At 38.0% G+C, this 13205-nt stretch overlaps 1 protein-coding gene across 2 annotated transcripts in view; it reads right to left on the bottom strand.

The window, feature by feature from the left end:
• The window catches only part of rasa2 (RAS p21 protein activator 2), a 120138-nt gene that overhangs the window by 82195 nt on the left and 24738 nt on the right, over positions 1 to 13205 (bottom strand). For both annotated transcript variants that reach the window (XM_051922280.1, XM_028794669.2), the window contains exon 2: positions 224 to 341. In XM_051922280.1, the coding sequence (XP_051778240.1) occupies positions 224 to 341 (118 nt within the window). The remainder of the gene's footprint in view (positions 1 to 223; positions 342 to 13205) is intronic.

The following is a 13205-nucleotide window of genomic DNA, read 5'->3' as shown; positions in this document are numbered from 1 at the left end:
TTGGGCCTATTTATATTGTCCAGGTAATCTAAAACACCATTTTTATGAATAAGTAGTAAGCTAGAATACTGAGAGAAAATCTGCATTTACAGATAAGTGCAAACTCCATTAGTATCCAGATTGTTACTTCTGCCTAGGATTCTGAAGTTGTGAGGCAGCTGTGCTAACCACTATTAAGACATATCATGGAAAAAAAAACAAATAGTAAAAATAACTGCTGTACCTTAAACTTTTTTCAAATACTTTGGTACGGAAGACCTCTTCTTGATCTAGACTTACTGTACAAAAGCAGTCTCTCATCTTGTTTGGTCCAGGGTATGGAAGTAGATTTTTAGCTTCACCTGTTAATTTAAAATTAAACACAATGCTGAGAAATTTCAAATTAAAATTCGTAGTTTAGTGCAACAGTTAATAAAATTAAAATAATACATTTTTCAAGCACATGGGGAATACTATAACATTTTTATTTATACAAATAAAAATAATTTCAAAATGTAACCTTTAACTGCCTTTTCAAATAGTTTTACTTTTGTCAGACCCAACAGAAAACTAAAATACAGAAAATTATTGAACCCTTAACCGACTGTTTCAAAACAAAATTAAACTGTGCGCAATTATGACAAGACATGAAATCCATAAACTAAGAAAACATTATTACTATTACTGCATCACATAATACCATATTTCATGGATTACATGTTGTTTGCAAATAAATAAACAAAATAAAATCACAGAAAAAGAAATGTATGTAATCCAGAATAGTAATTCTATGCCACTTAGTTTCATCTTCCACCATCACCATCAATCCTATTCAACAGAACAGGTCATAGACCAGTGCTCCTTAAGTCCAAACATCCATATTACTAACCGAGAATGGCAAACCGGATATGGACGCAGGTACATGGCATGCCCATGGACGCAGGAGACATAGTTGAGCATGTCGGCGCCTGCGCATTAACAGAAATATGACATAAAGCAACGAGCACAGACAATACGGAACCCTAACCGTCCACACCACACGGCATAGTCAAACCCAACATAGTACAGAAGGTTCAGGGTGCCTGCAGCACGCGTCCAACACACCGCAGGCAGACCCCGAGATGGTACAGAAGCCCCAGAGATAAAATACGAAAAATACGAAATAAAGCAACGAGCACAGACAATACGGAATCCTAACCGTCCACACCACACAGCATAGTCAAACCCGACATAGTACGGAAGGTTCCGGGAGCCTACAACGCGCGTCCAACACACCGCAGGCGGACCCCCGAGATGGTACAAAAGCCCCAGAGATACGGACTCCACAGCATATGTGAATCGTGGAACACGACATTCTTGCAAGACACGCCTTACTTACAAAGGATATCATATAAGAGCTCACCCATCAAAAAACACTCAGTCGTGTAGTAAACACAGATCATGTGCTCTCAGCACATATAAAGCGTATAAGGACAATATGGCGAGTAGAAACCCAAAGGCGTTGGAGAGAAAAAAAAGGCAGATAAGAGATTATGAAAGCAGTGGAATTCGAAAGGCTCCAACAAACGATGGCGCGATACACATGCAGACGAAGGTACAGAATATGAAAGCAGTAAACACCAAAAGTATTGTAGCATCCCAGCCAGGTTGAGGGCTGTTTGGTTTTACGTGACTGTTAGGTCCGATAGAGGGAGGGCGGAGCACAGCACGGAAGACTGATAGCAGGGTATTGATTGATGCGGTAAGGGGGGGCGTTGGAAAGGGTGCTAGAAAGTTGTGTTTGGGGTTAGGAAGTCGGCGATTGTTCAAGTAAAACATTTATGACACTTTATCATGTCATTCGCTACAGTATCAAAGAAAAGATAGAAAAGATCGCATTACCGCAAACAAAAGGTGCTTAATCATCAGAGCCAGGTGTAATTGAAAAAATAGCAGGACAAATCAGGGTCACAAATAAAAGGCAAAGAGTACACAACAAAGTCTTTTTGCATTGGCATCATTCAATGCACAAAACGTGGATTTACACAATGATGGACCATACGCTATGAGTATCTGAAAAAGTCACATTATTTATTAGAGAAACAGAAACAATATTCACTTACGGGCATTGTCACAATGTGTCTCCAAACAAAATTGTTTTTAATGAAGCTTTAAAGTAAAAGTGCAAATAATGAAATTGAAACAATTCCAAAGAAAAAAAAAATGTACATTGTATATCAGATTAGCCAAACACGGGGGTTGGCAAGCGAAGCGAGCAGGGGGCGAAGTCCCCTAGTACAATATAACTCAAAAAAATACATCTAGCCATAAAAGATGCTAAAGCAGACCGCAAACAAATTTACAATTAATGCACATCCCCAAGCCAACAGGACTTCTAGGCACGTTACCAAGAACTTAGTCACAAGTTGCGTCCTAGAAGTTTGTAACCCTGCAAGATGCTAAGTCTAGAGGGGATGAGGCAAAAAATAAAGACAGACCTTATTCATGCTAGATGGACAGACCGGTTTGTATGTGTAAACTCTACATATGAACTGTACATGTGATAATAAATAATACACCTTTATAAAGCCTCACTGTGGCTGCTGTCTTATTTTTAGTCAACTAAGATGTTTTCTTCTGTTTTGTAATTCTTAGTGTGTATTTGATATAGGTTGTTGTTTGTTATATCCACTTCTTGAGGATCTGTGAAAGCGGAAGATCCCCTTTGGAATAAATAAAGTACTATCTATCTCCCTCCTCTGTTTACGAGGCCTCACCAAGACATAGCTCCAAATTACAAAAGCATTATAATTCTTATTAAATGATGTTTAAAAAAATAAAAAACACAGACTCAAAAGCAATCATTTGCTGGCAGCTACAACAACTGGTTTTTGTTGTCTAAAACCATTTAGGTATTCTGTTGCATGCAGATGCTCCTTTATGCATTATGTTCATCAGGAGGACATTTTTGATTTTCTTGGAACAGTAGGACATAAGGGGTTTTTAAAGCAGGTTAAAGTAATGTCCCTGAAAGTTTGGACTGAGTGATATTATAAAAACTATATCATGAACATGAATGTGTAGAAAAACTCTAATATATAAATAATGTAACCAATAATGCAACCAATGAACATACTTTATTTCAAGTACTGAATACATTCAAACAACACATCCAATTAATGTATTTCATACTAATGCACTTCCTTCTCATTCAACCAAGTCATTTAACCAAGTCCACCAACATTTATTTTCAATGTCTATTGCACGCGCGTGTCTTCCCTAGTATTATGCAACCTTGATTTCACTCTCAGAATGCTCATGGTGACTCACAGAAAGCAGCTTCCTTTCTAAAAGACTGCCCTAATCACATACAGTACCATTGACAATTGCATAAATACTATTACATAAATACTAATACATAATTGTTTAAACCAGATTGCAGTTGAATTTTACCAAATTGTTGCCTGTGAACATTTTTCATAAATTTTAAAAATGGCATAAGACTGATATCTGGTGCATTCTCAGAAAAATATGAGCAATGAAAACTTGGATGATGTCACCTATCTGTTCTTTATTTCAACAAGCTTTTGGAAGCTCTAGTTTATCTCTTCTTATAGTTCCCAAAATTATAAACTTTATTTTTAGTAACTTTATTTTTAGTAGTTCATCCTGCACAGTACAAGATATGAAGAAACTGTCACGAAATTGAACTGAAGACAACCCTCACACCCTAATTCTACTCAGTCTTGCTTACTATGGATTTACATTTTACAAGAATAGCCACATTGTTTCATTATAGACTGCCCATAATTTATATCTCTGGGCAAGTTCTACCAAAAGTTGCATTTCAACATGAACAGTATCAGACAATTACATAAGGGTATGAGTTGTACGACAGGGAAAAAACATCTATCCTAAACATCTCTTATGTCTGCAAGATTGCCATCTCCCTTTCTGTGTATTCTTGTTTTCCAGTTATCAAAGTATATGGCATGGGAGAGGACATGGAATGTATAAAGATTACAGCATTTTGTAAAAAGTGTTGTAAATGGTGTCTATATTTTTAAATCCAGTAATTTATGTATTACATCTGTACCTCTTGCTACCAACAAACATTTAAAAATGTGTAAGTTGCATTAACAGTTCACATACATTTTTCAGGTAGGAAAAGTGTGTCTCAATAAAATTACTTCCAGGATAGGAGTTGAATCTCTGGCTATACTGGCAATGAAACTTTTTAAAACAATGTCTTTCCTTGATCAAATGGTGGTGTTTCTTCTTAATGAAATGTGAAATAACAAATATAACATTAGGGATTACCAAAAAAACGGAAATATTCAAAGGGGTTTCACCTATCATGACATCCAAGGGCTTTCCATTAATGATGAAGGACCTTAGAAAGGTTTGCCAGACTCAGATCATTTGTCAAGTTTTATGGAAGTCACTAACAAAACTAGAATTGTAACCATTAGCGTGTGTGACATAACATCAGTGCATTAGGGAAAAAAACCTTGTAGGTTATCAAAGGATCGTGTGCCTCACATAAAATCGATATTCTGTGCCTATTTAGTTTGTTACTGCAATTAAGATGGCGCTAACATTCTTAAAAAAATACAAATTTTTAAAACCAACAAACTGGTAAACCTGTTAAGCAGAGTCGGGAAAACACACATTTTAATAGCTTGAATCTTGGCAGTATCCATTCTTAATTTCTTCCAGAAAACGTGATAAAAAAATCGTACATACTCGAGTATAAGCTGACCCGAATATAAGCCAAGGTACCTAATTTTACCTACAAAAATTGGAAAAACTTATTGACTCAAGTATAAGCCTAGAGTGGGAAATGCAGCGGCTACTGGTAAGTTTCAATAATCAAAATAAATACCAATAAAATTACCGTACGTTAATTGAGGCATCAGTAGGTTAAATGTTTTTGAGTATTTATTTCAAAGAAAAACAGTAAACTAGCTCTGTAAGTGGAGAAGAGGGCCAACAAAAACAATATGGTATCTCTCTCGCGTGTGTGTGTGTGTGTCTCTCTCTCTCTCTCGCTCGCTGCATAGGGAGAGACTGAACACGTGCAGAAATTATCGGCGCGCACAAACCGAAAGGGAAACTGGCTTGTTCGTATACCAGGGGGCAGCGGGACCTGACTCGAATATAAGCCGAGGGTGATGGTTTTCAGCACATTTTGGGTGCTGAAAAACTCGGCTTATATTCGAGTATATACGGTAATATTGATGCACAGTGGAACTTGCATTTTTCCAAATTAGCACATAGATGTTTCCTTCTTAACCTTAAATGGGCTATTCTACAGGCAATTAAAACATGTAGCTAGGTTTGCTTAATGTATTCATACTCAGCCATCCACACTGACCTTGATAAGGTAAAAAGGCTTTAGGGAATGTTTCTGTCACACAGTTGTAATGTTAGGGATGTGGCAACTCCAACATTTCTTTTTGAAAAACACATTGTCACATTCAGAGCAAATGTCTGGAACTAACTGAGCACCAAATTCAGCTAGATCTGGGATTTTGGATACTGAACCAGAAAACACTTTAACTTGCCCATGATTCTTACCCATAATTCTGAGTTTGTGTAAAGAAAACCATGAGGAACCCCAGAATTGTTTTAGATATTTCAGAGTTTATCTCTCTATTATAAAAAAAAGTCTTGGGCAGGAGACGAGGGAGATGAGACGTGATCTTCTCGGAAGACACTTTGACGTCCCGCGAGAGACACTTTGACAAAAATGAGACAAAAGGACAGCTGCTGTACAGGCTTTTAAATGATCGACTCGCAGCATGACAAGCAGAACACACAGCAAGGCAGCAGTAGCACAAAGTCAGTAGCTGATCAGTCCGCTTCTCCTTAGCGTGTGTTCAGCTCCCCCCCTTCACAACACGAGCGGCAGAGACGCGAAGTGGCTGTAGTATAGCGCGCCCCTCTGAGGTACGTGAGCGAAGTGAACGAGATAAGATCATCTAACCTAGCATTTGTTGGAATGCTTTTGGCAGACACACTTCATGTGCTCCCAGCTCTTAAAACAACGACAAGCGACAAGCAAAACACACAGCTCGCCAGCAGATGATCAGACGGTATCTCCTTAGCGTGCGTTCAGCCCCCTCTTCACAACGCGAGCGGCAGAGACGCGAAGTGGCAAAAGGACAGCTGCTGTACAGGCTTTAAAATGATCAATGCGCAGAGCAACAAGCAGAACACGCAGCTCACCAGCAGCAAGACAGCAGCTGGTCCAACCGCATCTCCTTAGCATGCATTCAGCCCCCCCCCCCCCCTTCACAACGCGAGCAGCGTTATACGTCCCACGAGAGAGAGATTTAATCACTTCCGGGGCTGGAAATCAATGACAAATATTGTTTTTACAAAAGTTTTAAAGTGAAAATAATGCACATGTAACAATTCCCATGAAAATAACAATATCTTTAAATTGTACATCCGGTAAACCAAACCCAGGGGTGGGCGAGCAGGAGGCGGAGGCCCCTAGTTACTAAAAATAAAATAAACTCTTTATTGTCCTCTGGAAGGGTGAAGTGAGACACCCTATAAAGCCAGCTGGATCAGTATTTGATTTGATTTTTTAAATTTTGTTGAGCGACTGTGCAGGTTATTGAAATTTTCTTGCACGTCTGGGTAAACCAAAACCTGTGTTCAGACTCTGGGGTTTAAAACTATTACAATGCAAGTTCTCTTCAGTTAGATGATAAGTCCCATCTTAGTAAGGACATGTGGCTTCGCCAGGAAAGTATTAGGAAAAGACCTCCCAATTCAGCCAGTAATTTCAAAGCACATCTTTTTGGCAAGTTTACAGGGGGATATTATAGCCACGGGGGTCTTTAACTATCAAAATATTAACTGGGATAACCTTGCAAATAGCGGAGCTGGAGAACAGGAGATATTAGAATTAATCAGTGACTGTTTTTAACACAGTATGTTAAAGCACCAACATGGGGTGAAACCTGTCTAGATTTACTATTTTGTAATAATCAGGACAGAATTGTGGGTGTAGAGGTGATTGAATCACGAATCATGAATTGGATCAAGTGACCATAATATAATACAGTTCTCTGTGTTTTGGAAGATTGTGGATGCAAAAACTAAAACTGTTCAGTGTAACTTTAGTAGAACAAATTTTGAGCAGATGCAGCAAAGTATAAGGAGGACAGATTGGAATAAGCTCTTGACAGTTGAGGAGCAGTGGAACAGGTTTAAACATATGTTACATGTAATGCAGGACAGGTACATACCTAAATTTGGAAAGTTAAAAAAACCTCTGCATTGGGTTAATAAAGAGTTAAAAAAAAAAGAGGCTGCAAAGGAAAAACAGCTATACAGTAATCCCTCGCTATATCGTGCTTCGACTTTCGCGGCTTCACTCTATCGCGGCTTCACTCTATCGCGGATTTTATGTGTAAGCATATTTAAATATATATCGCAGATTTTTTGCTGGTTCACGGATTTCTGTGGACAATGGGTCTTTTAATTTCTGGTACATGCTTCCTCAGTTGGTTTGCCCAGTTGATTTCATACAAGGGACGCTATTGGCAGATGGCTGAGAAGCTACCCAACCAGAGCGCGTATTACCTATTAAATAAAACTCCTCAAATATATTGTGAGCACGGGGGCTCTTCGCACCCCTAGAGGATACGGCCGCTCCTCAAAAAACGCTGAAAGATTACCTTCACATTGCTCTCTTCTTTTCTGGGCTTACATATGGCTGCTTTATGAAGCGATATGCTTCCTGCACGGTGCTTCACATACTTAAAAGATTAAACAGCACGTATTGATTTTTACTTTTCTCTCTCTCTTGCTCTGACATTCTCTGCTCCTGACGGAGGGGGTGTGAGCAAGGGGGCTGTTCGCACACCTAGATGATACGGACGCTCGTCTATAAATGCTGAAAGATTACCTTCACGTTGCTCCCTTCTGTGCAGCTGCAACGTGAAGCGACATGCTGCACGGTGCTTCGCATACTTAAAAGCTCGAAGGGCACGTATTGATTTTTGATTGTTTGTTTTTATCTGTCTCTCTCTCTCTGACATTCTCTGCTCCTGACGGAGGGGGTGTGAGCTGCTGCCTTCCTTGCAACTTCTTTGTGCGGCGGTGCTTCGCATACTTAAAAGCCAAACAGCCCTATTGATTTGTTTGCTTTTCTCTCTCTCTCTGACATTCTCTGCTCCTGACGTGCACTCCTTTGAAGATGAAGATATGTTTGCATTCTTTTAATTGTGAGACGGAACTGTCATCTCTGTCTTGTCATGGAGCACAGTTTAAACTTTTGAAAAAGAGACAAATGTTTCTTTGCAGTGTTTGAATAAAGTTCCTGTCTCTCTGCAACCTCCTGTGTTTCTGTGCAAATCTGTGACCCAAGCATGACAATATAAAAATAACCATATAAACATATGGTTTCTACTTCGCGGATTTTCACCTTTCGCGGGGGGTTCTGGAATGCAACCCCCGCCATCGAGGAGGGATTACTGTATTAACCATGTAAGACTAACAACTCCAGTGTGGATCATTGGGCATATGAGAACATGAGGGCAATCACTAAAAAGGATATTAGGGAGGCTAAAAAACAGAGAGAAATATAGCAGATAAGGCTAAAGACGACCCAAAGAGACTCTTTCTGTATTTTAGAAGTAAAAGAACAGTCTAGGAGGAGGTTTAAATTCATCAGGAATAGTAAAGAGGAATTAAAAAATACAGACAGTGAAATAGCAGATGCTCTGAAAATCAAAAGTACACTTTATGAGAAGGATTAAGACTCATAGTGGACTGAACACTTTCAACTTCCAGACAATGTTCAGAAGCCATTAAGAAGGCTAACAGAATGTTAGGTTATATAGAACGATGTGCACAGTGTAAGTCCAAGGAGGTTATGCTCAAGCTTTATAAGGCACTGGTGAAGCCTCATCTGGAGTGCTGTGTACAGTTTTGGTCTCCAGGCTAAAAAATGACAAAGCAGCACTAGATAAAGTCCGAAGAAGAGAGGCTAGTCTATTTCCAAGGCTACAGGGGATGCATTATGAAGAAAGATTAAAAGAGCTCAGCCTTTTAAGTAAAAGAAGACTAAAAGGAAACATGACTGAAGTGCTTAAAATTATGAAAGGAATTAGTACAATGGATTGAGACTGTTATTTTAAGATGAGTTCATGAAGAACACCGAGGCACAGCTGGAACCTAGTTAAGAATAAATTTCTCACAAACATTAGGAAGTTTTTCTTTACACACAGAACCATAGACACTTGGAATATGCTACCAAGTGGTGCGGTAGACAGCAGGACTTTAGAGTCTTTCAAAACTAGACTTGACGTTGTTTTAGAAGAATTAGGTGGATAATACTAGCAAGCTTTGTTGGGCTAAATGGCCTGCTCTCGTCTAGATTGTTCTGATGTTATAATGAGCATTTCAGACTACTTATTTTCTGGTCTGTATTTAGCTACATAAACTTTCTTTGCTGTGCTAGTATCCACTTTTAATAACAAACTTGTAAATTCTTCTGTTTCCCCACAGTATGGCTAGCCGTGCTATCTTTTATAGTATGATTGTTCCAATCCAAGTCTGACAAAACATTTTTTAAAATTTACTACACACTCTATGATGGACTTGTTATCCTGTATTTTAAATTAAACACAAGCTAATTGCCACTAACTGGCGTTCACAGGAGACAAATGTAGAAAGAAATTTTTTCTTTAAAAACTGCCATTTTTTCACAGGAATGATTGATTTTGAACTCATAAGTCAAAAAACTAAAAGGACAATAGAGTGTTCATCAGATGTTAAACAATCGAGTGTTCATCTGATGTTAAAGGAAGTTTCCATAATTTCAAATTCAAAACTACAATCAGAAGTGTGGTAAGCAACTTTAATCTAACAGATCACTTGCCATGTAAATCATGTGTTACACAAACAACACCATAAACACCAAACACAAAAAATGATGGTACCCATTAAAAAAAAGAAAATGTTGTCATTCATGAGAATCAAAAACACAAAATGGTGACACAACTAGTAAAAATAACAGTAACAATAAACCAGCATGTTATTTTTGTAAATAAGCATATTTTTGCAAATAACCATAAAGCCTGTAATCTTTATGTAGACAGACGCTGCTTTTTCATTTTGAGAAGATGTGGTCAATTCAAATTATTGCTATACTATGGTCCTTTTATATGCTAATAACACTGTTTAGCATTTCTTTACATAAAAAAAAACAAAAAAGTTATAATAAACTGAATCTCAGGCACTGATGATGTTTTTTAATTATAAAAATGCCTTTGGCAATGTAGTCAGTCCAAACAGCTGTTTTCTCCTAGAAATAGCTGGCAATGGTCAGCCACAATAAATGGTGGAAAACCAAGTAATTTTAAAATTCTCTAAAATAATAAAATATATCGGCACAGAGACAGTAGGTAGTTTCTTGAGGAAAAAAGTGTGCTACTTTTCAGAATCAAAATGACTACAGTTTGTCCTACAAAGTGGAAACTGGTAAAAGACCATAGCAATAGGAGTTCATGATTTCAGTAGTTTATCACAATTAAATTTCCTGAATGCTTTAACATATCCTTGCATGTGTAAAGACATTACTGGCCACCTGAAATTTCACACAATACACTTCTTAGTGTTAAAGATGACCAAGTATTCAGAAAGAAATTGTGAATCTGGACAAATAGCTTTTTATGAGCTTGACATAGTACTAGCAATCTACTTTTTCCTTTTTATCCTGAAGTCAGTATATTATTTTATTTATAGAAAGGATAAATTAAATCACCAACACCTTTATCATACATGTGACAAAATAATTGCCTTCTTAGTCATTCAATCAACCAATGAACCAAACTGAAATGAGAACAGGTTAAATTAGACCAGACACACCTAAGCTAGATTGCTGCCAGCCCCGCCGAATCCAACAGAATTTCAAAAGAATCTTTCCAGCAAGGTAAAGTTCACTAAACGGTGTCAGCAACTATCAGAACATACCTTGTTTCAAAGAAATTCTAGAAGACCTAAGAAAGAAAGTTACTGAAATATTTCAGTAGGGAAAGTGATATAAAGCTATCTCTATACCCCTGGGACTCCGACAAAACAATGTGTAAGCCAAAAATCTCCAATCAATTTGCCCAGGAGTGGTAAAAGTAATGCAACAGCACATAGAAAACTCAACTGGGAATTCACAGACAAATCCAGACAAACATCTAAGGAAACTGCAGGCCTCTCTGAGCTCAGTTAAATGTCAGACTTCATGATTCCTCCATTAGAAGACAATGGGCAAAAATGGCATCCATGTGGGAGTTGCAAGGTGAAAACCACTGTTAAATTCTTTCACATGATGCCTGAAAACCATGAGGACTGATTTGGATCATTTATGTTAGGTAGAATGCCCAATGAGGGCTGGGTGGTCTCTTGGCCTTAGAACCATGCAGATTTTTTTTTTCTCCAGCCTATTTTTTTTCTGTCCTCTTGCCATCTAACCTTACATTATTCTTTGTTACTTAGTATCTATCTATCTATCTAGTATTGCCTAATCTTATTTTTGGTTCATATAAACTTTTCTTTCTTCATCTTGTAATTACCCCCAAACATTTGGGATAATGTTCTGTGGACTGAAGAGTAAAAAGTGGAATTCACAGGAGCAAAACTAGCACAGCTTTCCATAATAAGATCATCATGCCCACAGTCACACATGGTGGTAGTAGTGTGATGGTGTGGGGATGCTTGCTGCTTAACACTAGAATTACCAGAGTCTATGAAAAAACACGTAGATCCGGCCCACCTTAAAACCGTTCTCACCTCTCTGCCAGCGTCTTTTGTCTTCTAAATGTGCCGATTAAGACAAGCAGCCGGCTATTCCATCCCCCACCGTTGCAGAATGTTCACTAAGTTTTCCCAGCTCATGCCTTGTTTGATTATCTGGGAGTGACTGAACTGCTGGAGTTTTAGAGTGGAAATAATAGATTGTTATTTGGAACACATGGATTTCATGTGTGTTCCGTTTCTACAGTAATCTGTGTAAACACATTGTTAAAACAGAAACTTTTTCATATTTTAGTAATAAATGTTACAAAATGTAGGCATAAACTATAGAATGTGTGAAGCCTGAAGTCCAAAGATCAAATAAACACTTTCACAAAAGGTTCAAGAACAATACAACACCTTACGTGGCGTAATGTTAAGATTTGCTGACTCAGAGCGCAGCAACCCTACCGTGCCTCAGAGACCGGAGTTCGATTCCCAGCTGGGGAGAAAGTGTTGTTTTTTTTTCCTTTTAACCTCAAACGGACATATTATTTATAAATTGGTATACACTGTAAATCTTTAAGTTAAAAATGTCGATCGCGGTTATTTCTGTTGATTAATTCGTGCTTCTTACTTAGAGTCAGAACAGGAGCTTATTCAGCTTCTGATCTGACTCTAACAGCGGCAGTATAAATTCACACCCGATCTGACGTTGTTTGTTTAAAAAATAATATTGCATAATAGCGCGTCTTTATGTGAAATCAGCAGTGTCAGATGGGGAGTGTCTGATGATTTCACATAGCGCTGAAGTTACTGCACTTTACTATGCTTTCCTCTGCATGTCCTGGAGTACAAAAGAAACAGTGGTAGTATGTATCGTGATACACTGCAGAGCTATAGAACGTCTTTATTTGAAAACAGCAGTGTCAGATGGGGAGGGGAAGGATCCTGAACACGACTTGATACACTGCAGAGCTATAGCGCGTCTTTATTTGAAAACAGCAGTGTCAGATGGGGAGGGGAAGGATCCTGAACACGACTAAGAGAATGAAAAGTGAATTAAAAAAAAACAAAAGACAAAGCTAACCTTTACAAGTATCATAAATTACACCGGCTGTTACAGACTGAAATCAAACGTATGTTTTTATTCTAAAATAGTAAGAATAAGAGCAGTTCTCAAAAGGGAGTTGTGCGGGATCGAACTCGTAACCTTTTGATTCCCAGTCAGCAGCTGATACTGTTGCGCCACCGCGGCAGTCATAATAAATATGTGTCAATGTCGCATGCTAAGTCGGCTTTTTTTTACTGCAGTTATATTTTTGAATAAAAATGCACTTGTTCTGTTATGTTTGTACCTTTTGTGAAAGCGTTTCTTTGATATTTGGCTTCATACATTATATAGTTTATGCCTACATTTTGTTATTTACTACTAGAACATGAAAAACGTTTCTGTATTAAAAATGTGTTTACACAGATTACTGTAGAAACAGAAC

Source organism: Erpetoichthys calabaricus, chromosome 2 (assembly GCF_900747795.2).
Source record: "Erpetoichthys calabaricus chromosome 2, fErpCal1.3, whole genome shotgun sequence".
In the NCBI taxonomy this organism is placed as follows: domain Eukaryota; kingdom Metazoa; phylum Chordata; class Cladistia; order Polypteriformes; family Polypteridae; genus Erpetoichthys; species Erpetoichthys calabaricus.
Note: the sequence above shows the minus strand (reverse complement) of the source record. Positions and strands in the feature narration are given on the sequence as shown.